Genomic DNA, 27,731 nt, shown 5'->3' on the forward strand with positions numbered 1-27,731 from the left:
CTCCATCACCGAGAAGAACCGGGAGAAGCATCAATGTTTTCAAAGGTACAGTAAAAGAAAGAGAAAGAAGACAGAAAGGCTTCCTTTAAAAAAGAAAAGGGTAAAAGGTGTTTTGTGGGATATTTGGAAATAGCAGCTTGTAAGAACTTAAAAGATTTTGTTTCAACTTTTCTGCTTTTTTGAGAAGCTTGCCTAATTAAACCTACACCTCACTTCTCTTTACCTAATCCAGAAATTTAAAGATTAGAATACAAAAGAAGCCTTGAAGAATAGCTACAAAAATCTTTTTTAAAGGAATAATGGTAGGGTTCCAGGCTGCAGTGCAGGACTAAGGAAGAGTGCTTAGGGTAAGAGCAGGAAGAAAGCCCCACCACCATATCCTGTTCTGCAGAACATCAAGGCTTAGACCATCACCACCAGCTTGTACCATACATGTGTCACACAGATGAGAAACCCAATGCTTTTCTGCTAGGGACAACTCTCAGGCTGCCTTTGGAGGAAAAAGCATTGGGACTAGACCTACACCTACACAGTGTGTTTATGCAGGGGGAGGGGGAGAAAGAGGGGAAAGAAATGGGGTCAAGGGGAAGAGAAAAAAATTTAAAAAGCAAGATGAACAGAAGAATCTGATCCAAGATATATCAATGTGAGAAAGTTAACTACCCTAAGAACAGATTTGAGAATAATAATAATTATTATTATTTTTTGGTGGTGCAGCACAGCATCTTAGTTCCCCAGCCAGGAACCAAACCCATTTGCTCTGCAGTGGGAAGCCCTGAGTCTTGACCACTGGACCACCAGGGAAGTTCTGAGAATAATTCTTAAATGAAATCATCAAATTAAAGCAAATACCTAAGTTAGTTTCAGAATAAGGAAAAGCTGTACACAGAAGGACATGAGTCACTGAGTGCAAAAGTGAGGTGAAACCAGCAACAAAGATGACTAAGCCACCCATGTTATAGTGGGATGAACGGGCTTGGGGGGAGGGGCAGGTGAATCAGTAGAGGAGGGGTCGAATCGAAGGAAACAGGTCAAGCAATGGGGTAGGAGGCTGCAGTGTACACTCATTATTTCCATTTGGAGATGTAAATACCTTTCAATCTTCCCTAAACCTTTGGTAAAATCTGCTAAACACACACACACACACACACACACACACACACACACCCTCTCTATACCCCCTCTATTATGAACAAACTATAGAAATCACAGGCAAAAGGACCAAGTAATTTCATGCTTAGATCAAAACTGAACAGACAGGGAGATTTTGCCTGGGATGCTAAAAATCTATAATCTAAATTGTTTCCATGGAAGCAAGAACTGGAACGGTGAGAACCTAATTCTTCCAGGAGTCTGTCAGAATGCAGACAGCTCATAGACTGCAATTAGATACAACATCCTCTATATCCCATGGAGCAGCTGACATCCAGGTAACAAAGTATATAAAATGCTCTTCAAGACTTTATAACTAAAGTTCCTAGAGGAATAAAAAATGTACATGTGAAATTGTTCCATGACTGTCCTAATACCTAGATAATAATGGTCTCACTAAGAACCAAATTCATGAATTCCCATTTTCAAATTATTTTCAGATAACACAACAGCTGTTTTCGGAAAAAAATTGTAGGGTCAATGAAATAAACTGCATTTCCTGATTTTGCTTTCTACAAGGTGTGTTTTTAAGAGAAACAAAGTAAAATTCAAACTTCCTTAAAAAATGAAGCAACCTATCTAAACTATGTCCTGGAATGCTGCTCTGAGCTAGAAAAAGAAATCAAATATTTAAAATCAAAATTGCCAAATTTATACCAGCAAAGACATACATTTTTTACATGGAATATGTACACACTTGATCACATATTGAAATATCTTGCATGGTCAATGTAAATGAGGACCTTTTAATAGTAAGTTTCACAATTTTAAATTATTAATGTTCACCTACATCTTTGATTGTATTTTTGATGATGGTTATTTGATTCCCAGTCCCTTTGGTAGAATCATAACATCCATCATTACAATGTAAAAAAGTAAGATCTACTTAATTGAGGCAGTTTCCAGAAAAGCAGTGCCGTGAGAAGCAGCAGGGACCAGTGGTGACCTAATGAAGCAGTTCAACATGTTCATGAATGAGACACCAAAGGGCTGAGAGTCAAACCCAACCAAACAAAAGCACTCACTTCAGAGAAACTGCCTGACATAACAAAGACAGGGAAACATACATAAGGGCCAGCTTATCTTTTCCATGCAGGAGACATAAATGACACTGATGGGGGTGGAGTGGGACGTGTAGAACACAAGTGTTAAGGAGTTTTGAGTGTGCCTCAGGAAAAGTCACTCCTAGTGAAGGACCTGCTGTGTGTCAGACATCATGTCAGAGATACCAAGAGCAGTGAACCCTTCCAAGTCCAGTACAGGAGATAGGTGACTAAATCAGTAATGAGTGTTGTAAGTGCTCAAATTCATGCCTGTCTTTCACAATGAACTTTATAATCAACTTTATAGTCTAGATCCAAAAAAAAAAAAAACAAAAAAAACCCCAAGAACAAACCACCTTGGTGGTATTTTTATTGGGATTATATTACATTTATAAACTAAGAAGCACTGACATCTTCATGGTGTTGATTCTTCCTCTCCATGTGTGTGCCTCCACTTGGCTTAATCTAATTTTGTATCTCCCAGGAGAGTTTCATATCTTTCCTCAAATAGATTTTGGGCATTTATTAAGTTATGCCTAAACATTTTATTTTTTGCTATTATAAATCTTTTTTTTTAAAGCTGCATATTTAGCATAGAGGGGAGTGCACTCCCTTCACCTTTCCCACTCCCCAGCCATGCCTTAGGAAGCCCTGATAAGTTTGGTGGGTACTGTATCTGTGTATTGACATAGACATGACCTCTCAGGTGGCACTAGTGGTAAAGAATCCTCCTCCCAATGCAGGAGACGTTAAGAGACATGGGTTTGAAACCTTGGTTAAGAAGATCTCCGCGAGGAGGAATGGCAACCCACTCTAGTATTCTTGCCTGGAGGATCCTATGGACAGAGGAGCCCGGCAAGCTAAAGTTCATGTGGTTGCAGTCGGACACGAGTAAAGCAACTTTGCACACACGACATATGTACACGTGGGATCTTACTACATGCATTGTTCTTGCCCCTTAAATTTTTCACCTTCATAGTATGTCTTACAGACCCTAACACATCCACATATAGAGATCTACTTCATTCTAAGGGCTGCATTACTACATGATGTGGATGTGCTATAATTTATTAAAAATACTCCGATGATGATTGCATTCAGGCAAGTTTTAATTTAAAAACAGTGCTAGGCTCAAAAACTACATGCTGACTGATTTTACATGACATTCTGTAAACCAGGTCAGAGAACAGATCAGTGGTTGCCAGAGGTTCACTGCAAAGGTTCAGCACCCGGGAATTCCTCGGGGTGTTGAGATTCTTTTGTATCCTGTGTGGTGTTAACAAGAATTTATGCATGTTCTCAAATTAAAAACATACCTTGTTTTGATAAACAGTGCATTTTTGAAAATGGAAGGTCTAAATACTATCTAATATTAACAGAGCTTCATCAGCTTTTTCCTGTTTTTTAATATCCTTCTTTAATCTCTATTTAGAACCTTTGTGATTTTGTTATTTTTTTAGGTGTCTGTTTTATGGACTTTAAAAAAAATCCAAACTAATCACCTCTTTCTTCTTACAAATGAATTTATTACATTTTTGGGGCTCACCTCACTTATATTTGGATATTTAGTGGTATTTGGATTTATGTCCATATTTTTATTTTTATATATACCACTTCTTCCTTCCTGCTTTCTGTTGCCCTGATAACACTGTCCACACCTCCTATTTTCCATCTTGCCTCAGCTGGTTGGGAATGTGTAGACTAAATTTCTGTAGTAAAGGTTACATATAATTTCTTAGAATGTATACACTTAAAGTTTTTCAGAATCCTTACCTCCTCTTTCAAGCATGTTTTAACTACCCACCCAACTATCCTGTTTTGTTGTTCCTAGAGTCTGTTTTAGCTCTCCTTTGAAACACATAATATAAAAAAATAATCTATAGTTCACTGTGATTATCTACATATTTATTAAATCATGTGCTCACCCACTGTCTCAGACCCTTTATCTGCCCCCTGAGTTCCTTTGACTATGGGTTGAAGTGTATCCCTTAACAGTTCTTTTAATAAGGGCCTGTGGATAGAAAATTCATATGCCTCATACGTCTGAACATGTCTATATTGCTTTCACTCTTGAATAATAATTTAGTAAATTATAAAATTCTGCGTTGACAGTAATTTCCTTTCAGCACTTAAACATATTATTCCATTTTCTTCTGGCCTCTTTTGCTGATGAGAAGCCTGCTGTCAGCTTGAGTTTGCTCTCTGAGGAGCAATCTCTCTTTCTCTAGGGTAGCTTTGAAGATTTTATCTTTAATAAAAGATCTTTTACATTTTCACCTTAATTTTAAATGTATGTAGATGAACACTGCTCAATATTTGTAGCCACGGACTTGACTTTCTTCACTTTTGGAAAACTTTAGGAAAATCTCTTTTATTAAACAATTGCTTCAAAAATTGCTTCATCATTTCTTCCATTTTTTCCTGCAATTCCTATTAAACATACGTTAGAGTTTCTCCATTGATCTTCCATGGGTGTGTGCATGCTTTTTATTTCCTATCTTTCTCTGTGCTGGGCTCTGGGTAACTCAGAATTCTAATTCTTCTTGCAACTGAGTACAGTGTTATTCTTCTGCTTGTTGATATTTTAAATTTCAGTCGTTTTTTATTTCTATGACTTCTAAATTTTTTATATTCATTTGATCTTATGACATAGCTACCTACTTTTTAATATTTTGTCTTTATCTCCTTGACCACTCTAAATCTATTTTTTCTGCTTTTTATTTAATTTTTTTATACTTTAGTAAATATATTTATCTCAACTTCATTATTGCTGCAAAGCTTGGTTTCCTCTAAAGTGGAGTGATTCAATATTCCAACTGTCAGTTTTGCTGCGAGACTTTCTCAGCATAGCATCTCCATGCGTGCTGGGCGGGAGGCTCATTCTCAGGAGGCCGTTTTTCTCTCACGTGCACCCACGTGGTTTCCTGCACCCAGCCTCCCAGCCCACCAGCAGGACCTGTCATGATGTTTTGCTGCTCCACTGTGATGTCAGGATCTCACAATTCCAGGCAGGCTGACTCAGTTCCTGGTTGGGAGGCACCCCAGATGCGTGGTTTCCTCTGAAGCACCAGCTCTAGCAGTCAGTCAATCGCCATTCTTTTTAGCTTCCTTCTGGAAATGAGGCCTTTGGCTACAGTGACCGGACTCCAGTCTCTTATCGTGCTTGGTGCATTTTTAGTTCCTTTACTGGCAGGAGCTGAACTCCTGGCCGCTACTGCCTACATTTGGATGAGAGCCCAGCTATTGCCTCAGCCCCACTCAGTATTCCATTTGTGCTCCACAGAACCGTTTATCTTGCTTTTAAGTCCATGTATGTGTTTTTAGTATCTCTCTTTATACTTTATCATAGCTATGCACATTGAACAGAGAATGTTCTCAAGCATAACTCTTGCTTTACTATCTTTTCAGAAGAGAGATGCAGTGTGTTGAAATAAAAAAAAAAATTAGTCTCCTGACTGTTATGAGCTTCCCCAATGGCTCAGTGGGTAAAGAATTCACCTGCAATGCAGGAAACAGAGGAGACAGGTTCAATTCCTGGGTCAGGAAGATTCCGCAGTGAGGGAAATGGCAACCCACAGCAGTATTCTTCCCTGGGAAAGCCCATAGACAGAGGAGCTGTGTGGGTTACAGTTCAAAGGGTTGCAGAGAGTTGGAAATGACTGATGAGCAAGCTATCATTATGAATAAACAATATTGCTTGGGTAGTGCCAAACAAAGTAAACTTACAACATCAAATTCTTCTCCCACCAAGAAAAGTCTGGATTTCCTTCTATACAGCTCCCCATAATAGCATATGAGAGCTCTTATTTTCCTACAACTTTGACAATTAAGTCCAGTACTCTTTTTCTATGAATTATAACCCCTAAATCATTTTTCTGGTTTAGACTTTAAATCATATGACTGTATTATCACTGAAAGAAGTGAGAAAATTTGCTGCATATGATAAATCAGCTGTCATCATTCCAGTATGCTAATGTGTGACTCAGGTATATTCTTTAGATAGTGGCCTGTTCTTTTAAAAGATGATGCTTTAACCTGGTTATGGCAAGTTGGACATAGACAGGTAGACTGGAGTCACCAAGTGACAGGTGGGCCAACAGGAAGGTGATTAACTTTATCCTTTACCTGCTCTCCACTCTCCAGATACAACTGGTTTCAGACGGTTGGACCCTGAAGACCAACCAGATTTGTCCCCAGTCTGATAGAGCAAGTTATCTCTGCTGATCTAAGAATGATATAGTAAGAAACAGATCCCAAAGATCTATTCCCCAGGGCTTATTCAGAGATACTAAGAATAGGCTATCCTTTATTAACTAAAACTTACTGAAGATCTACTTTATGCTAACCATCATAGGAAAATCAAGGAGGTATAACCAACATTCCCTGTTCTAAAAGCACTTACATTTTTGTTGGAGAAACACAAACAGCCACATGAAAGGTCAAACAAGGGGGCACACAACGTTGTACATACATCAAGTGAATGATGTGGTTAAGTGCAATAAGCTAGGGCTTGCAGTGAACGGAGAAGGATTCATGCAATAGAAGCAACTTCACTGGAGCCTCAAAGCTGCTGGACCTGGATAGGTTTTGGGGGAGGATAAGGTCAGAACCCTGTGGGATCCAGAGACAGGTGGCAAAGGGCTGCATTTGCAAAGAACAAGGGATAAGGTTAAAAAGATGGAACTTCCCTAGCAGTCCAGTGGTTAGGACTCTGTGCTTCTACTACAGGGGCTAGGTGTTCAGTCCCTGGTTGGGGGACTAGGATCTCACATGCCTGTGTAACATGGCCAAAAATAAATAAATAAATAAGATTAAAAAAAAAAAAAGATTAAAAAGACAGACTGTCACCATCCTTTCTGAGGTAGACCCATTTCTCCTGGGAAAAAATGATGGCGATACAAGGGAAGCGAATTAACTTTCATGTCACTAAGTTATCAGTTAATGTACAAACTGCATTAATTATGTTCTCTCAGAAACACATTAGGAGACAAAAGCATCAATCCTCAAGAGACATAAGATTTACCCTCATCAGTGACAGGATTAACTCAGAATGCCAGAATTTGTTTCAAGGCTCACTACTGAGAATATTTTAAGTACCAAAAAGCTTACTGAGAAACAAAAGGAACTGAAAAAGGCATGGAAGATGGTTCTAAAAGGGTGACGATTTAAATGCTTTAATTCTCAGCAAATGTCTTATTCATAAAGCTTGCTATTCTCCAAGCCCAGTACATATGTACTTGGGGGCAATCACCATGGGGAACAAAAATAGACACACACGAGCCACCACACACACTGCATCACTCTCACCAACACAAACAAGTCCTTGTCTCCAGGGGAAATGGAAAAGCAAAACTGCACGGGTGTGGCATCATTTCCTGCCTGCTATGCACATGGTATCTTCCTTATTTAATGATGATGTTTAAAACTTATGTGATGGTCAGGAAATAACACCCTGTGTATGGAGGAAGTTTAGACCCAGAGTGTAAAGAGAGAGAGAAAGAATAGTATAAAGAAAATTGCCAAATTTTAAGATGCTTATTAATAAACATAAGGACTGAGTAAAAAGTCTGTTTTCATTGGTTCTTATTTCCTCAATAGCAACAGGAAAAGGAGAAAAAAAAATCATACCCTGGCACCTCTGAGGCATGCAATCAATGTTCTCAGAAAAAAAAATCTAAGGGATTGGAGGGATAAACTGATTAAAACTTAAGATTTTTGAATTAATGAATTCTCTCGGTGCTAAGGTACAGCAATAATACACATGCTGTAGGATTTATCTGTACATGATTAAAAACCAGACATCAAGCATATCTTCTCTAGTGAAGTGTCATCAAAAATTTCTCTGAGGAACATCAAATGCCACTAGTCTGGTGTAAGAATTAAACACTGAAAAGATTAAAGCGTAATTACCTGGGTCATTACTGTATAGAACAAAAGTATACAGTTAATGGGAGCAGTTTTTTAAGTCTGGATTTTCCCTCTGTTGTAGCACCTATGGAAACATAGTCTAATTTCCTATTATCAGTTTACCTTCTAGAGCAGCAAAGACACAGATAAGCTCCATCCTTATTGACATTGCTTGGTACAAAGTAAGTGCGCAATAAATATGAGGTGAGTAAATAAACACTGTGCCCCCTCCTCAAAGCAAAACAAAAGGCAACAGTGGCAAGTACACACATGTATAAAATCAGATGCCAGCGAACATCTGGAAAAACTGGCCGTCTAGCTATATTCCTCTGAGATGAAACAGCTCATTTCACACAACCTCCGAATTGCCAAGTGATGTCAGGCTAGTGATTCCTAAAGCCGGGGCAAAGATACACACTGAAGATGCACAAAGAGAGGGCCAGATTTGAGAGGCACTACCCATTCACTTAAATCCCAAGTAAAAGGAGAAACCAACACATCTACATCAGGATCCTATCTGCATTTTGATATCTCGCTTTAATAAAAGCGATTCTCCTACCACTATGAATATACATACACTGACTTTTCGAGGTAAGGATGACTATACATACTGTGAATGTTAATTTTTTTTAACCCTGGTTAGTTTGAGACTTTCTAGTCATCAAGAATGTTTTCATTTTCTACATCTTGAATTTTAGTTGTATCTACATTGCTTTCATCCCTTTTCTTTTGAGGAAAGCTTCTTTGCTGCTGCTAAGTCGCCTCAGTCGTGTCTGACTCTGTGCGACCCCATAGACGGCAGCCCACCAGGCTCCCCCGTCCCTGGGATTCTCCAGGCAAGAACACTGGAGTGGGTTGCCATTTCCTTCTCCAATGCATGAAAGTGAAAAGTGAAAGTGAAGTCGCTCACTCGTGTCCGACTCTTAGCGACCCCATGGACTGCAGCCTACCAGGCTCCTCCGTCCATGGGATTTTCCAGGCAAGAGTACTGGAGTGGGGTGCCACTGCCTTCTCCGAAAGCTTCTTTAGGACACACAAAAAAAGAAAAGAAAAATGAGGAAGTGGATAAAATTAAACACTGTTTTCTTTTTGCTTCATGGCAATTTCCGATAAACCAAGTCAGTCGGCCAGTTCAGTCACTCAGCCATGTCCAACTCTTTGCGACCCCATGAATCACAGCATGCCAGGCCTCCCTGTCCATCACCAACTCCCGGTGTCCACCCAAACCCATGTCCATTGAGTCGGTGATGCCATCCAGCCATCTCATCCTCTGTCATCCCCTTCTCCTGCCCTCAATCTTTCCCAGCATCAGGGTCTTTTCAAACGAGTCAGCTCTTCGCATCAGGTGGCCAAAGGATAGGAGTTTCAGCTTCAGCATCAGTCCTTCCAATGAAAACCCAGGATTGATCTCCTTCAGGATGGACTGCACTCTCTCCTTGCATTCCAAGAGACTCTTATGAGTCTTCTCCAACACCACAGTTCAAAACCATCAATTCTTTGGCACTCAGCTTTCTTTATAATCCAAATCTCACATCCATACACGACCACTGGAAAAACCATAGCCTTGACTAGACAGACCTTTGTTGACAAAGTAATGTCTCTGCTTTTTAATATGCTGTCTAGGTTGGTCATAACTTTCCTTCTAAGGACTAAGCATTTTTAAATTTCATGGCTGCAATCACCAGCTGCAGTGATTTTGGAGCCCAGAAAAATAAAGTCAGCCACTGTTTCCCCCATCTATTTGCCATGAAGTGACAGGACTGGATGCTATGATCTTAGTTTTCTGAATGTTGAGCCTTAAGCCAACTTTTTCACTCTCCTCTTTCACTTTCATCAAGAGTAAAACTGTACAAAAAAGATCATGACCAAGGTAATCACAATGGTGTGATCACTCACCTAGAGCCAGACATCCTGAAATGTGAAGTCAAGTGGGCCTTAGAAAGCATTACTACGAACAAAGCTAGTGGAGGTGATGGAATTCCAGTTGAGCTATTTCAAATCCTGAAAGATGATGCTGAGAAAGTGCTGCACTCAATATGCCAGCAAATTTGTAAAACTCAGCAGAGGCCATAGGACTGGAAGAGGTCAGTTTTCACTCCAACCCCAAAGAAAGGCAATGCCAAAGAATGCTCAAACTACTGCACAATTGCACTCATCTCACATGCTAGTAAAGTAATGTTTAAAATTCTCCAAGCCAGGCTTCAGCAATATGTGAACCGTGACCTTCCAGATGTTCAAGCTGGTTTTAGGAAGAGCAGAGGAACCAGAGATCAAATTGCCAACATCTGCTGGATCATCAAAAAAGCAAGAGAGTTTTGGAAAAGCATCTACTTCTGCTTTATTGACTATGCCAAAGCCTTTGACTGTGGATCACAATAAACTGTGGAAAATTCTTAAAGAGATGAGAATACCAGACCACTTGACCTGCCTCTTGAGAAACCTGTATGCAGGCCAGGAACTAACAGTTAGAACTGGACATGGAACAACAGACTGGTTCCAAACAGGAAACAGAATATGTCAAGGCTCTATATTGTCACCCTGCTTATTTAACTTCTATGTAGAGTACATCATGAGAAACGCTGGGCTGGAGGAAGCACAAGCTGGAATCAAGATTGCTGGGAGAAATATCAATAACCTCAGATAAGTCAAGTAGGCTAATGAAATATTTCATCCATCACGACTTAAGTGGAAAGCATCCACTTCAAGGTCAGAACCATTTGAGAAAATTCAGTGCATATACAGAAACTATGGATAAACACTAGGAACATACTGTTAGTGATTCATAACCAAGACAATATGCTTCTGTTGCTTAGAATTTGGAAATATTTAAAATTATGCTCTTGAAATAATGAAGAAAAAGCTCTTTCTGGAGCAATGCGCAGGGACTGAAATCTTAGTTCTGTGTTCAACTGACTTAACTCTGGACACCCTGTAGTTCACTAACAAATCTGTGAGCAGGAGTTAAGGTAGAAACTGGAAGAGTCCCAGAGAAACATAAATCTTCTGGACTATTCATATAAATGTACAAACAGCACAGAGACACAGAATTCTACCATTGGCACCAACCAAATAGACAAAGAAGTACTAAAAGAATCTTTTAAAAAGTGATCATTTATTTCAGAAATTTTCTATAGTAATCAGAGAATAATTTGCTCTACTACTCAGCAAATGAATGATGCCAATTGCCAGGCTGTGGTCCAATCTATGTGAAAGAATAGATGGTATTATTTACAGGAGAGAACAGCTGTATCTTGCTATGACATCACTAGGACGTCCCTGTGGCTCAGATGGCAAAGATTCTGCTGTAATACGGGAGACCCAGGTTCAACTCCTGGGTCGGGAAGATCCCCTGGAGAAGGGAATAGCAACCCACTCCAGTATTCTTGCCTGAAGAATTCCATGGACAGAGGAGCCTGGCAGATTACAGTTCATGGGGTTTCAAAGAGCTGGACATGTCTGAGCAACAAACACTTTAACTTACATGATATTACAGAAGGCTTACAGGTAAGGCAAGAGTCATGCCAATCCTTAGCCATTTAGGTGTGATGGATGGCTGGAGAATTATTTTTTTCCCAATCATTTTATGTTTTTTTGGAAGTTAAGCTATCTGGACTCCAGAAATGCCATTAATTTGGCTTCACACATTCCAGGTGAATAGATCTTTTACCATATAAGGTGAATTTCAGCTGTGGAGTTTTTTTCTTTTTTTCTAACTCATCTGATGGTTGATCTTTGGGCAGAACTCAAGACTCTACTTTATTCCTCCTTTTTGTATTTCTAGGAGAAAGAGGGCTGGTAGAGATGGTAACATTAAAGGAAAAGTTATTGAACCTTGGTGCTTACGGGGTTAGGGGGTTAAGGCTCTGAGTTTGAGCAGGGGCTCTCTTGGAATTAGTTTGTTTGGAGTCTCTTTAGAGCTTCTCATAGGAGTCATCACTCTGAAGTCTCTCTTATTCCCTGAAGTTGATGTGATAGGTGGGTCTGGAGCTGCCTCCATCTTAGAAGTGGACTAGACCCTGGGAGGGCCTGAGGAGGATTGCTCAGACAAGCTCTCCTGCTGGCTTTTGGGAGAATCAATAGTCAGTTTCCTCCTCCCCACCCCTTCCTCACCCAGCCTCTTCTTTGCCCAGCTTCCCCTTTTCTTGCTCCAGGGAGAGAGAGATTAAAGTACAGGGAAAGGGAATAAAGGAGGCTTCCTGTGCTCTCCCATTCGCTTCCGGTTCAGCCTTCAGGGTCTAGCCAAAGGAAGTCCTTGTGACTTATCTGAGTTCTGGCCTAGCTCACTGGGAGAGTGACAGTGAGGCCTGGGGCCAGGGCTCGGTTTTCATCAAATGTTCTTTTGTCTGTCTGTCCTTCGCCTGTACAGCTCCTGCAGATCCTTTGGAAGAGGGAAGCAGAGAGCTGTGAGAGGGAAGAACTGGGCATTTGGACCTTGATCTTAGACATCTTTCAATCTCTTTGCCAGAGACTCAACTAATCACACCTAAGACATCTAGAAATGTCAGATGAAGAGAAGCCTTTTGAAGTCTAGAGTTCGAGACTAAACATAAGACATTTCTATTTTACCATTATGTTTCTCCCATCATCTGTGAAATGAAAATGATGCCAATACTGCTCATTTGATGAAACTGGCTCAGAAAGGCCATGTGTTTTACCCAACATCATATGGCAGAGTCCCCATTTTTTTCGCTTGAAGCTCTGGGGAAAGGTTTCTCTTTAATTTTACTTGACCTAGCTGAAATTATAAAAATTAACCCAGATTTAAGATTTCCAGGGTGCATATGAGGTTTCTTACAAGGTAAACTGATGACGCAGCTGATGGTCTGTTTATTAGACAAAAGATTTGTGGCTGATACTACCGAATTTCTAAAAGTTTAAAATTAAGCAACTGACCAATACAAATGATGCACAAGAGTGATTCAGAAGAGGATCTCTACAACATTGTCCGCTCATGCATTAGGCATTTCCTGAGTCCAGCCTCAACATTTTAAAAGCTCACATTAACATCCCAAAACATAAGCTAACATATTTGAATTTAAGATTACACAGCCTTCGTTTTAGGTATTGGTCCAAAGAAACTTGCCAGCTCTTAAGACTAATATACCTTAAGTAAGGAGATACCAACTCAAATCTAAAGTAGCTAATTCTAATACTGCCAGTTAGAATAGTTTACTTCTTAGGAAGCCTAAAGATTTTAACTTGCTATCATATAATGAGTAGTAATGTATACATTTCAAAGCCTCTATTTCTTTATTCTTAGAAATAAAACACTGTTACATCTAAAAAGCTGAAAGTCTTTATTTGCTAGACGCTTCCACATGGACATTTATTAAATTTTATTTTGCCTTACAAGTCTTATTCTTTTTAACACACCACTTTTTTTTTCAGGAATATAATTTAAACCATCCTACACAGAATATCAAAAAACTTGATTTCCCCAGGTAGACTTAACTATTCCTCCTCTTTGGCAGCTATTGCAATCTATGGTCATTACAATATGAACACACACATGTGCGTGCACACACACACACCAGCAATTATATTGTGTTTTAGACGGATGTATTTGAATGTCTATCTCTGCAACAGTTTGAACATCTTCACGGCCAAGAGCAAGTTTTGAGTTATCAGAACTTAGCACAGTGCCTATAACAGCATACTGAATAAACTGGTACAATGAATGAATGTGTTACTTTGCTTTCCAACTATTCCTTAAAGCTTCTTAAGAGATGGAGCCTTAAATTATTTTTAGTCCCAATAATATCTTAACAGCGCTGTGAACCTAGTCAACATTCAGTAAATATGTACTGATTTACTTGCAGTTTCATAGCAAAAATGTGATTAAACAGCACACTTCTCCCTATTACCAAATTCACTCAAGTAGAAACCAGATATTAATTTGTCAAGGAAGCTGTAAAAGAGATTTCTATATTGGATGACATCTTATACTAAATCACCTCTAAAATCTTTTCCAATTCTGAAATTCTATTACTTTTATTTCTTTAAAAGAAATTTAATAGGTGTAGGATCGTCTTAGATTAGAATGACCTTTTTAGATGAGAATAAACCAATATCATGAGAACATCATCATTATGCAGAAACCACTAAACTTTAAATAATTTCTTTAAAATCTCTGAAAGACTAAAGTATACTAAATAGTTAATGAACATAAGCAAGCCTTCAAAAGTTCATTTGAAAACTGGTTGTTTAGAAAGAAGAAACCATTTTCCCACAAAACAACATGGAGGTTTTTAGACTCTCATGGCAGCTTGTAAAATCTATTCCATGGGTACAAGGTCAAGTACTAATACCATTATAGAACTCAGTCAACACTCACAATGAGGTTTACTTTGGGATGCCCTAAAAATACTTCTCTATCCAACATCCATATGAATGGACAATCTGTACAAGAAAAACCTGATTTTCACCATGGCATTCAACTTCATTATAAAATAACCACAAATGGCCAAAACATAACAAATTCTTGTTTCTGTAAAAATATAATTCATTGGGTTCACTGCAGTGATTCTGTAACTTGCTCTTCCAAGGTGCCTCAATGTTTACAATTTCTTAAGTCTCTTTGACATAAAAGCAGGATTTTTTTTTTTTACACAATTTTGGTTGTAATTTTCTAACACGTGAGGGCACATAACATACAAATCAGGAGTTGATCTATTTTTAGCACATTTTTGCAGTACATCCTCAAAGGATTTTTTTCTTTCAAGTTTATTGCTCAAGCTTAAGGGCGTGTCTCCCTTCTCTGGCACTGGGTTTATGATAATTGTTGTAGAGAGGATGCTCCTTGCATTCCTATCAAGTTCTGCAGAGGGCTGTTTAATCTCTGATACTCCTAAAGAAAGATCACTTGCTACTGGCTGCTTTTTCTACTTTTTTGCAGGGGAGATCTGATTTTTACCACCTCTCATTAATTATACCACACAAAGCTTTCCTCCATCAGTTTATGATCCAGTTTTAAATTAAGAGTTTGTACAATTGTTTTTACTAAGACAGTTAATAAATTCTTAGAGCTGCTGAAGCACATTGACGCATTCACTAACACACATTTCTTGTATTAGGTCTAAGACACAAAAGTGGGTACAAAGATGTACCAGACACAGATCCTGCCTTTGAGCAACCTGAAGTCTTGAAAGGGCAATGAGATACGTTAATGTTTTCTTCTATACACTGTGATTAGTTGTCAACAAAGAGGTAATACTAATTGCTTTGGTAGGTCATAAGGTCCCAGATTTTACACACTATAGGATTAAATTCTTTGTCTTAACTCTGACAAGTCTGAAGCTTAAATCTCAGGTGCCTGGCATTTGTGGTAATGCTCCACTTAGGTCAATACTGATGTCAAGCCACACACGGGGGATCCTAGCAAGGAAACAGTGGAAGGCACCACGTTTGCCTGTGCCACCCCTGTACCTGCCACACTGGCCTCTCGTGTTTCCTTTGCCCGGAAAGTTCCTCTTCTGGATGCCCCCATGCCTCCCCATCTCAGCTCTTTTGGTATTGCTCCAATGTTACTTTTTCAGAGAGGACTTCCTTGACCACCTAATTTAAAGCAGGGCCCCCGTCTCTCTCCCTCCTTGCACTGCTTTTTCACCAAGCACTTAAAATACACCTGACATTGTATTTTAAAAGTATCCGTTGATATTTTTTTGGTAGGGCCTTGTCATTTTTATCACTGCCTAAACTCACTGCCTAGAGCTTAATCGTATGTAAAGGCCAAATGCCCACAGTTCTCGACACGCGGATCGTCCTTGTAGGCTCCCTTCCACCAGGCCATTCACTCTCTGCAAGTGCATCTCCAGTAACGGGAAACTCACAACTGAACAGGGTAGTTTCAGAAAGAGCTTAACTTTTTGAAAGTTGGGTTTGTACTGAGCCAAAATCTTCCTTCTAAAACTTCTGTTGTTGGTTCTATTTGGTGTCCTAGGATACATGAAATCAGTTTAGACCATTTACACTTTCCACATGGCAGCCCTTTGAGCACCTGCTATCTTTTCTCATGATCCCATCAATTTTCTCAGCTTTAGGCTATGTGTACCTTCAAGTAGGTCTCATACAGGTTTTTGGTCTCTTTTTTCTACTGGTCACAATCTCTTAAGTTATGGTGTAAAATACCCAGAAATAAGCACAGTATCTCTGTAATTCAAAGGTCTCAGTCCCTTTTCAAGGCTGTTAGGGTGGCACCAGAGGTAAAGAACCTGCCTGCCAATTCAGGAGACATCACAGACACGAATTCAATCCCTGCTTCAGGAAGATCCCCTGGGGAATGAAATAGCAATCCACTCCAGTATTCTTGCCTGGAGAATCCCAAGGACAGAGCAGTCTGGCAGGCTATGGTCCATGGGGTCATTGAAGAGTCGGACACGACTGAAGCAACTTCGCACACAAATGCTCACTGTTCATTAGCACATGGCAAAAATGTCTCATCCGTTCTCCCTCACTTATCCTGTCATTCCACAGAATGAACTCTGGTGAGTACTTACTTATCCAGGGTCACTACTGTCTCTCCTTCCGGGGACACAGGAATGAACCTTACAGGTGAGGCCTGGTCTCACAAGGTTTCTATCTATTCCCAACAATTAGAGATAGTTCTTTCAGCTAGATTTTTGCTTTTGAAACAATGGGATGCTAAATCTTAAGAGTTAATGACGTACCCACTTATGAAATTTAGAGCTAGGAAATTTCCTGCTTGTAAATAGAATATTTGCACAGAGATTTAGAAATTTACAATTGGGAAAGGAATAAGAATTAGATGGAGCTTATGACCAATATTCTATAAAGAAAATCTGAAGAAATTAGTTTATATAGTCAAGTGTAGTTTATATAGTCAAGTTTATATTTGTTGCGTGTGTGGTGGGCAAGGGAACCCTCAGGGGCAGAGGGCTGAACTTTCCATATTCCTCCAAGCACAGTATTTTATCAGTTCCTGCAAAGTCCCTCCCTCTCCATCCCCTCTTCCTCCTCTCTTTTCATTCCTTTTATCAACTTACACCACTCTATTCCCCTCACCACCACAAGTGAGCACTCTTCATATAAATTTTGATATATGTTCACCAAGTTTCTCAAAAATAAACTAGAATAATCTTAATATTGCTTTGAATTTATAAACTAATTTTTGAGGACTCAACATCTTTGTAATGCCAAGTTTGTGCCATCCAAAGACACAACGTCTTTCCATTTATTCAAATTGTCTTATAAGTCATTTATGAGGCATTTAAAAGCTATTAATGAAGTTCTTGTATATTCTTGATTAGCTTAATTCCTAGATACTTAATAGCTTTCATTGCCACTGTGAGTGGGATCTTATATTTTGTTAAATCTTTCAGTTGATACGTATCTTTCTAGTTGGGAGTGTTTTATTTTGTAAAGTAAATACAAAACAATAATACCAGATTTTAAAAAAACTATACGAAGGCCAGATGTTCCAAAACAATAGGAACTGTAAAATAAAAATAACAAAAATGCAGGAGTTTACAAAGAAAAACAGCAGCATGGGGACAAAAGAACAGCACACATTATGTTAAATATAAGATTTCAGATATAATGTAGGAACTTACAAGCCTTGCAATTAAAATGTAGTGCCAAGTGTTAACCTAATCCTTAGCACAGAGACCCTGTGTAAGCCGAGAAGATCCAGACGTGATCAGTCTTTTCAGGGAAATGGAAAGGGAGGTCTTGGGGAAGGACCAAGCGAGGGAAGAGGAGGAGGAGTGAATCTGCTTGTCAGACAGGATGAGAGGATCGAGGAGGGTCTCCAAATCAAAGGTCCCGATTAGAAATACAAGGTTATCTCCCTCCATCTCGTGACAAACCTGCTTAATAGAGATTTTTAAACACAGATTTTGGTGATTTACAACATAGGATCCACAAGAGACTAGGATTGAACCCGGATCTCCTGCATTGCAGGCAGATTCTTTACCAACCAAGCCACTAGGGAAGTCCTAACAAGAGAATAAATATAAGCAAATCTCAGTTGCTTCACAGATGAAAAAATTCAATACTCTTATCAGTGCTTTGTTATCTGAGGGAAAGATGTATTATTAAACAATCAATAGGCAACAAAGTCACAACAATCCATAATAGTGAAATAAAAGGAAATGCTCCCCATTCAGAGTGGTATTGGGCGGCATCAGATGGTCTAAGAAAAGCAGTTAGGTTCACGTCCTGTGTTAAACCGAAGAGAACGAGGTGAAAGGCACTCATATATTATTCTTGTGGTCAGGAATTCACTGCACATTAAGTTGTCAAGGTGATAGATGACAAGAAGTAAAGTTCTAGGGAAGAAAAAGTATCAGTTTGAATAAACCATCATAACAAGGAAATCCTAACTAAGGCATACTTTTGTTACGAGATGTAACAGGGATTTTGAAATAGTGTTTCTCTCAAAGCATCCACCACCATGATGAGATGAGAAAGGTTGTTCTTTAAAATTATTTTCACCATCAAATGATTTTTGTTTTATATTCCCCAAAGAGTGAAGTAGAATGGTGACATGTTGTGGGTACACAGAAACTTTATAAAACATATCTTAGATGAGGTCTTCATTTTAAGCCTACCCACTGGTACTATCTGCTGTTACATTAGGATTCTGAATTTCACCTTAAACAACAGGCTAATCTAAGTAAGAATTTCTGAGTCTCCATCTGTAAATTCAGATTTGGCAAAGGAAAAATCTACTAGAGATCCTGGGTAGTATGGGACAAAGGGTTAGGGGAGAGAGGCAGAAGCAAGGATTCAGGGTGTGTAAACAAAATGAACTATTCTGGAGACTTCCCTGGTGGTCCAGTGGTTAAGATTCCAAGCTCCCAATGCAGGGCGCCTGGGTTCAATCCCAGTTTGCATGCTGCAACAAAACATCACACACACAGTAACCAAGAGCCCACATGCTGCAACTAAGCCCAGGCATGGCCAAATACATTTTTTAAAAAAATGAACTACTCTGAAATCACTAATTTTTACCACCTGTGCTTTCCAGTGAATTGCCTGTATTTTCAGTTGAAGGCCATTTGCCATGGAGTTGATGCTGATGTCTAAGTTAGAGAAGCAGTTGAGTATGAAGCAAAAATAAAAGTGAGGATCAACTCCAACCAGCAAGCTCTGATGTCCCAAAGTCTTCATTGTGACTCTGCTGGACCGTTTGCTCCTGGCCATTGACTTAGTCTATAAGGATTTTTTTGTAGGTGATTTCAAGTTATTGAAATCATTCTCTTGGCTTTTTTCCCCTCTAATTCAGAAAGCAGGAAATGTCTTTCCTGTGTAGCAGTCACAGAGCAGTCCCCTAGGGTTTCCAGGGGGCTTGTCTTCCAGTTCCTGTTGCTGGTTTCTACTGTTAACTCTATATTTGGTAACAGCTTGACCATGGGCTGTTTTGGATTTGGTCATAATAAGATAACCTGGAGTCATGGAGCAGAGATCTAAAGCAAGCTTATTTTTCCAGGAAGCAGCGTGTTGACCTTTCAGGATTTCGTCTATTTTATTGAATGTGAGTATTTGAATAGTATTGTTTACAGCACAAGGTTGGGTGTTTATGCTATCGGTCCTTGAGGGTGTGTGACTGCACAGAAATAGGATACATACAGCCTCCTGGTTTACAATGAGTTTATATTTGTTTGTTATGTGGACTGATAAAATCTAAGGAATGCTCTTTATGCGTGCTCTTAGTCCATGGCAGCCTTGAAAAATAGTCACTTGCTCAGAAATGAATAAATATTTGTCAGATGAGTAAGACAAATGTTGATTCTGATCCCTTCACATTGCGAGGCAAGAATCAACACACCATTGACAAGGCAGTATCTTCCTCCTTTCTCCAGTATTTTCAAAGCTGCATAATGTTAAACCTATATGCACGCCATCTCTTTTGGAATAAAGAGATAATTACATACATTACCATGTGTAAGATGGATAGCTAGTGGGAAGCTGCTATATAACATAGGGAGCTCAGCCTGCTGCTCTGAGACGACCCAGAAGGGTGGGATGGGGGTGGGGTGGGGGGAGGCTCAAGAGGGAGCGGATATATATATATATATATGTATATATATATATATATATACACATATATACATATATATATAAAATTATGATTGATTCACATTGTTGCATGGCAGTCATCAACACAACACTGTAAAGCAATTATCCTCCAATTAAAAAAATAAATTAATTTAAAAAATAAAGTAAAAGGGTAACTGTATAATGATAAAAAAAAAAGAGATAATGAACTATTGTTTGCTATTGGAAGAGGCTATTTATAAAATAGTAAAACAGCTGTTGGGAACCTATTTTCCCACCAATGAGTACTCTTCTAACCCTACTGAGATTTTGCTTTGCTGTGTTTTCAAATCCCACGAGTTATCTTGTTTTATAAACATGATCAGAATGAATGACTGCACTTCTATTGCACAAAGGGAAAATCAAGGCATAAAAGCATATTGTGATTATTGTAAGAGCCCCTTAGAAGTGGGAAAGGATTTTGAGCTTCAAAGAGAACCTTTTGTTTATGAAGTTGTCAGTCATTTAACAGGATTATCACAGGAGAGCTAAAATAAGAGCTTAAATTCTCCCCCTTGGGAACACTACTTTCATTTATAATACAAATACTGGGTGGTTTTACCTTCTTTAGTAATTTATATTGTATTTCTTGCCTCTTTAATGTTCACTACAGGTTAGAAGTTATTATTTGTTAATAGTAGGTGTACAGTGAATAATCTTTTAGAGAACCTAAGCTGTAAATCAGAAAAAACCGATCTTGTTATAACTTTCTATTTTCTCTTTCAGTCATCTTGCATTTATTTTCATACTTAAAATCCTGTTTTACAAGCCAAAATTTGGCCATTACAATGTGCAACTGTAATGATTCCATAATATCGCATCCATAGGAGGGTACACAGGAGTGAAAGTTACATGGTGGAGAACTGACCTGAGATCTGAACCCTGGCTGCATCTCTCTTGGCTTTGGGACATCACCTAACCTTTCAGATGAGAATGTTCACCTGAAAAATGGGACTGATCTACCTCCCAAGGGTCCTTACAGGAGCTAAATAAAATGCATACAGATTCTATCACAGGCTCCTTACCAGTGTCACTCAATGGGAGTGCTATTAGCATCCTGGATTCTGTGGGAATGCCCCACCCAGAGCAGGATGCCCCTGAAAAGGTTATGAGGACCCATCAATGAGGGCTTTCTGAAATAATCACACTAAATCTACTGCTTATATTTTTTCCTTTAATTCCTCTTTTCAAAAAATGTATATCTTGGTTTTATATACTTATTCTTTTGAGAATTTGCTCAAATTCACCTCCCCAAGTCCCTAACTTCCAGCAGCTGAGATGACATATTTAATGCTCTTTAAGTCTACCACCACCAAGGTACTTACACATTGAATGGCATTGCTTCTGTATTCCTACGGACTGTAGACAGTTAGCAATCCGAGGGCAGGGGCTGTACTCTATTGTCTTTCAGTGTCTCTAGCACACCACACAACACCTGATATACTGAGGATGCTTAGGGATGTTTGTTGAACCATGGTCTACCCCATGAATTCTGAGTTCTGTAGCCTTCACATTCTGATGCAATCTTCCTTTGGGGTATGTCACATGTTTTAGAACCTTGACATCTCAGACTGTACTTCCGACGTCCAGTCAACTGGCATCCATATTCTTAAAGGTGGTAAGGATGAAACAGGCCTGTGTGTGAAGGCTCCAGGTTGGGTGACCCATCTGAGGAGTGGGTACTTGATGTGCTGGGCAGGGTGCTAAGTGGGAAGCTTCTGTGCAGCAGAGACACGACGGGGACTGTGCTCCGGGAAGATGGTTCTGACCAGGGCTCGGGAAGAGATAAAGTTGCGCTTGAACTCACAGCAGTCATTTCCCTAAATGATGTTCATCATGGCACTGTCATAGGTACACACTCCCATTTTCATTTATTTTGTTCCAAGTTAGCTACTAGTTCTTACAGATGCTCTGTGGTTTCCCTTTTCCACAATGGAATAAGTAAATAAGGGAAACTCCTGTGCTTGTTAATAAGCAGGCCCTGCGGCAGTTCTGCTGTCACGCGTGGCACAGTGATAAAGTAAGACAGATGCAGAGTCTTCCTACAGACCTATGTTACCCCCCTTCTGCTATTTCCCCAACTTGCCATTCCAAAATCTGCCCTTCTCCTCGAGGACCCCAATCCATACCCACCTTGTTGCTGCATCTTGCTGCCTCCCTCCCCCCACAATCTCTCAGCAGATGGGTCACTTTCTACTTCGTGGAAGCTCTCTAAGGCATACACTCCCCATCTTATTGTGTCTTTCCTCTCCCTGCAAAAAATGTCTCTGTAGCCATCATCCTTGTACTTGTAGAAGGTGCTCCCTCTACCCAAATCAAAAATAACCCCCCTGGATCCTGGATCCAACAGCTCCTTCCTCCTGAAGATGATCATTCTCTTACCATCAACTCCTGGGTCTTCTATTCAACTGCTTACTTCTCCACTTAGACATTTAACATATTTCAAACTTTTTTTTTTCATTTATTTTTATTAGTTGGAGGCTAATTACTTTACAATATTGTAGTGGTTTTTGCCATACATTGACATGAATCAGCCATGGATTTACATGTGTTCCCCATCCTGGTCCCCCCTCCGACCTCCCGCCCCATTCCATCTCTCTGGGTCTTCCCAGTGCACCAGCCCTGAACACTTGTCTCATGCATCCAACCTGGGCTGGTGATCTGTTTCATCCTTGATAGTATACTTGTTTCAGTGCTATTCTCTCAGAACATCCCACCCTCGCCTTCTCCCACAGAGTCCCAAAGTCTGTTCTGTCCATCTGTGTCTCTTTTTCTGTTTTGCATATAGGGTTATTGTTACCATCTTTTAAAATTCCATATATATGCGTTAGTATACTGTATTGGTCTTTATCTTTCTGGCTTACTTCACTCTGTATAATGGGCTCCAATTTCATCTATCTCATTAGAACTGATTCAAATGAATTCATTTTAATGGCTGAGTAATATTCCATTGTGTACATATTTCAAACTTAACATGCTCGAAAAAAAACTTTTTCCAGTGACTCAGGCCTAAAAATCTTATAGTAATTTTTTATTTCTTTTTCTCTCATTCATCTCATTCAACCCAATCTTCTAGCAACTCTCATTTTTTTTTTTCATTCAAAATATATCCAGAACCACAGCTTCACTCCTAGTCCAAGCCATCTGATTTGTGTCATGCCTGGATTATTGCACTAGCCTTCTCAGTAATCCCCGTTTCCATCCTTACCCCCTACACTGTATTCTCAGCACCTAGAGTGGTCTTGTCAAAACCTAAGTCAGATAATGACAACCCTCCAAACACAGAGCATCTCACTCAGAGCAAAGACAGAATCTTTACAGTTGCCTCCAGGCCCCCCAAGATCTGGCATCTGTTGCCTCTCAGGCCTCAATCTCCTATTACTCTACTCCTCACTCTGCTCTAGCCCACTGGCCTCCTGGCTTTTCCCTCAGTGTGTGAGGAACACCCCTGCTTCAGGCCTGTAACATCACCTCAATATTCAAACTTAGAGTGTTATAACAGATCTCACTTGGTTCCAGAATCACTTGGAAACAGGACTGGAGTCACAGCTTGCCAGCCAGGCAGCATCAGGCTCTTTCCCTTTGGGGGTAATCTTCACAACTATCTGTGTGATGGTCCACTCTGCTGCCCAAGAGCTAGTCTCTCCCCAGGTTTTTCCTCCCCAATCATCTCAAGTGCAAGGAAGAGAGATCCACAGTATGCAGGTTCTGGGTTTACTCTGACTTTGATGTCTTATGTTCCCAAGGAGCCAGCAACTCTTGTAACTTAGGAGATAGATATTCCACGTGTCAAGGGACATGCCCAGTTACAGGAGTCACCAGAATCACAGAAATTCCATCTATGTCTTCCTACCAGGCATTTTTATCATTCCCTGAGCCCAGATGTAGTTGACCAATCAGCAGCCATTGATGCCATAAGCAATGTTGCCTAGTAACACAATTAACATTCTACTGTATCAGGCTCCAGGGAAACTGAGATAGAAAGCTGAGAAAGCCAAATGCCAACTTCTTCTGTAGACGGGGAAGGGTACTGTGACTGCTTTGTTCACTGTGTCTTTTGCTCCATCTATTCCCTCTGATAGGATGGCTCCTCTCCGGATATCTGGATAGGCTGCTCTCTCACTGACTTCAATTCCTTCTTCACAAGTCACCTCCCTGATGAGGCACCCTTTTTGAGAACCTCAAGTGCTAATCTCAGCTGCTGGGATTTCCTTCCATTCTTGTGTGCTTTATTTTCTTTTCCATTGTTCTTATTACTTTCAAACATGTATGCTGATGCTGCTGTTCAGTCACTCAGTTGTGTCCGACTCTTCGCGACCCCATGAACTGCAGCACATCAGGCTTGCCTGTCCTTCACCATGAGTTTGCTTAAACTCATGTCCGTTAAGTCAGTGATGCCATTCAACCATTTCATTCTATGTGCCCCTTTCTCCTCTCACCCTCAATCTTTTCCAGTATCAGGGTCTTTTCCAGTGAATCAGCATATAACTGACTGATTTTGCTCATTTTCTTCCCCATAGAACTTAAATTTTATAAGGCTAAGAGATTTGTCTTTTTATTTTTATCTCCTGCATTGACAATGCCTGGCCTGTTCAACGCTGCCTATCACACAGTAGGTTCTTCAACAACCATCTGTTTTATTTATGAATGAATTTATGCCCTTTCTTTCAAACTCTAGTTTTTCACTGGCATCATTTTATTGGTGTGGGGAGGAGGGCGAAATATTTTCAGCCTGCAAATAAAATGCAGCCTGGTGTTAGGGATTAGGATAGGGACTTGGGGCCAAACTGTTTGGATTTCAACAAGGGTTTCGTCAGTCACCTTGGAAGTTTTCCTAATCTCTTGGTGCCTTCGTTTTGCATCTATAAATGGGGATAATAATAGAACATCCTAGGGTTGGTATGAGGATGAAATGATTTGAAACATATGTAAAGTGTTCAGAAGAGTGTCTGACACGTAGGAAGCACTGTGCTCAGACATTTAGTCGTGTCCGACTCTCTGTGCCCCTACGGTCTGTAGCCCACCAGGCTCCTTTGTCCATGGGATTTCCCAGATGAGAATACTTCAGTGGGTAGCCATTCCCTTCTCCAGGGGATCTTCCTGACCCAGGGACTGAACCTGCGTCTCCTGCATTGCAGGTGGATTCTTCACCACTGCACCCACCTGGGAAATCCTAGGAAGCACTAGATATTAACTATTATTAAAATTAACAACAAAAAGGTCTTTATTTCTCCTCTGCACCACTTCTAGCTACTTCCCTCTTTCCTGACTTTTCCTCTCAGATGATCTATCAACACATGAAAGTTCCATCTACCCCACAGCCTTTAACTTCCATTCAGTTTTCCACCCACCTGCACTAAGGCCTCTAAAGGCCTAGTTGCTGTTCTTCTCTCCTCAGCCTGTGAGATAGTTGAACCACCTGCCTTCCCTGACCACACCTGAGCCTCTCCCCTCTCCTGGTTTCCACCTGTCCTTAGGGCTGCCCCTCGTCAGCCTCTTCCAGAGGCGCCTCAGTTTCCATCACTCTCGCTTTCTACTGCCATTCCTGACGTTACCTCACCAGCCGCATCCTCCTGGTGTGACTCCATTCCCAAGCGCTGCTTCAACCATCACACTGAAGACACCCAAAGGGCGCCCGTCCTACAAACTCTCCCAGAGGCGTCGTGTCCTTTTCTCACATCCATGACTTGGAGCTTTCTTTCCTCTTCCTAGCACTTCCTTTATTGCCAGCTCCCTCTTCCTAACTGGCTCTCAAGTTTTAATATTGCAACCATTTCTCTGGTTCCCCTGCTTTGCGCTCAGAGCTCTTTGGAAGCCTCTATCACAACCTGTTCTGACTGCTTGTTTAGTTTCCCCCTAGAAATGAACTGCTTATGGTCACAAAGGATAGTGCCTGACACATAGATATGCAAAAAAAAAAAAAAAAAAAAATCTAGATTCAACATATGAATGTACAGTATGTATACAGAATACATTATGATTCAGTTACATTTTAATTCAGAACTAAAGCACTGGGTGTGAAAACATCTCATCAAAATGTCAGTTCTTTCAGAAAATCTTAGGAGTGAAAATAAGAGATAAAGAAAAAAGCTTGATATTAACAATGTAAATGGCACTGTGCGTATATATGCTATATTTTCCGTAAAGCCAACTCTGGAAGATAAAGGACTCCCTTTGATATTCATGACATTAAATATTACTTGACTATACTCAACTGCTGTTTGAACTCAGCTAAACCTTACAAATACCCTATTTACCTTATTAGGAAAGTTCAGGAAATTAGGCTTCAGGCTCCCTGCCATGATTATAAATACCACATGCAAACAGAGAAAGAGAAACGAAGGTATACATGGTTAAAAATCACATACTTTTTTAAGAGGTTTCCATGGCTTGGTGTCTTGCTCTGCCTCTTTCTTGACCTACCTGCAAAGTGCATCCGAACACACCGATCATCAGCATGGCCACGGACAGGTAATCGGTAAACACATCCCACCATGGCTTCAGCACCCGGAAGGCAGGCTGCTGCTCAGAGAACTGCCGGAACTCTGTCACCGGAATCATGTTTCTGAGAAAAGAGAGGTGACTGGTGAATTCATTTATCTTTACACACAACATACTGCATTGTTCACAGCATTTGAAAATTCTGCTTCAGCCTGTCGTATTCAGTAGTCTCAATTAGTCCATGAGCTGTCACTGTACTTTAGGGTTTTAACAAATCATTGAGAAATCCACCCCTTGAGGAAATAAGGAGCCCCACATGGAAAGAGCAAGCACATTTACTAACTCCTGTCCAACCAGCGGTGCCCTTTAGCTCCAATGGGCCAAAGCCAAAGCCCAGAGAGAGAGCAAAGCTGCCTGTTATTTCCTGGTCTCTCCCTTTCCCCTAATGTCAGAAAGATATGCCAGAAAGAGCCAGAAGATGCCAGAAAGAGCGCAGCCCATCCTTTAAAATGTCTTTCCTATTTATCTTGTCATCTTGGGTTTTTTTGCTTTGAACTATTTTTAAAGTGTAAACCTCAGCATTGGTTTGTATTAATTATTTACTAAGTCCTGAAAGGCAAACGACTTTGCCACTAATAATCTTCTTATAAATGGGATCATCTCATGTGGGGAAGAGGTGTTGGGGAGAACTTTTTTTTCCCCTCCTATTTTTTTTTTTGTCCCTGTGATTTTTGACTCAATTTCCGCCCCTTCTATTTCCTAAACATTTTATATTTCACTGTGAACCTCAAACTTATCCTCTGAGAAGTCAATTTTCCCTGGAAACATCTGTTGTTTGTTGTTGTTTAGTCGCTAAGTCATGTCTTCTGCAGCCTAGCCCTGCCAGGCTCTTCTGTCCATGGGATTTCCCAGGCAAGAATGCTGGAGTGGGTTGCCATTTCCTCCTCCAGGGAATCTTCCTGACCCAGGTATTAAGCCTTCATCTCTTGCATTGCAGATGGATTTTTTTTTTTACCACTGTGTCACCAGGGAAGCCCCAGCCTCTCTCTCTGAATGACCGAAGATGAATAGGGTATACTAAGGCTCTGGGAAAAAGAGACACATCCTTTCCTTCACCTGCACTGTTCTATC

The 27,731-nt window shown here is 40.1% G+C and overlaps 1 protein-coding gene across 2 annotated transcripts in view; it reads right to left on the bottom strand.

Annotated features, from left to right (window-relative positions):
* The window catches only part of LRRC8C (leucine rich repeat containing 8 VRAC subunit C), an 87,114-nt gene that overhangs the window by 10,004 nt on the left and 49,379 nt on the right, over positions 1-27,731 (bottom strand). Inside the window, exon 2 of one of the 2 annotated variants that reach the window (XM_065909278.1) lies at positions 26,583-26,724. In XM_065909278.1, the coding sequence (XP_065765350.1) occupies positions 26,583-26,720 (138 nt within the window). In that variant the 5' untranslated portion in view covers positions 26,721-26,724. Of the gene's footprint in view, positions 1-26,527; positions 26,725-27,731 lie in introns of those variants that run through there. The other variant, XM_065909285.1, reaches the window with a different exon arrangement.

The sequence above is a fragment of the Muntiacus reevesi genome, chromosome 1 (genome assembly GCF_963930625.1).
Source record: "Muntiacus reevesi chromosome 1, mMunRee1.1, whole genome shotgun sequence".
Lineage (NCBI taxonomy): Eukaryota > Metazoa > Chordata > Mammalia > Artiodactyla > Cervidae > Muntiacus > Muntiacus reevesi.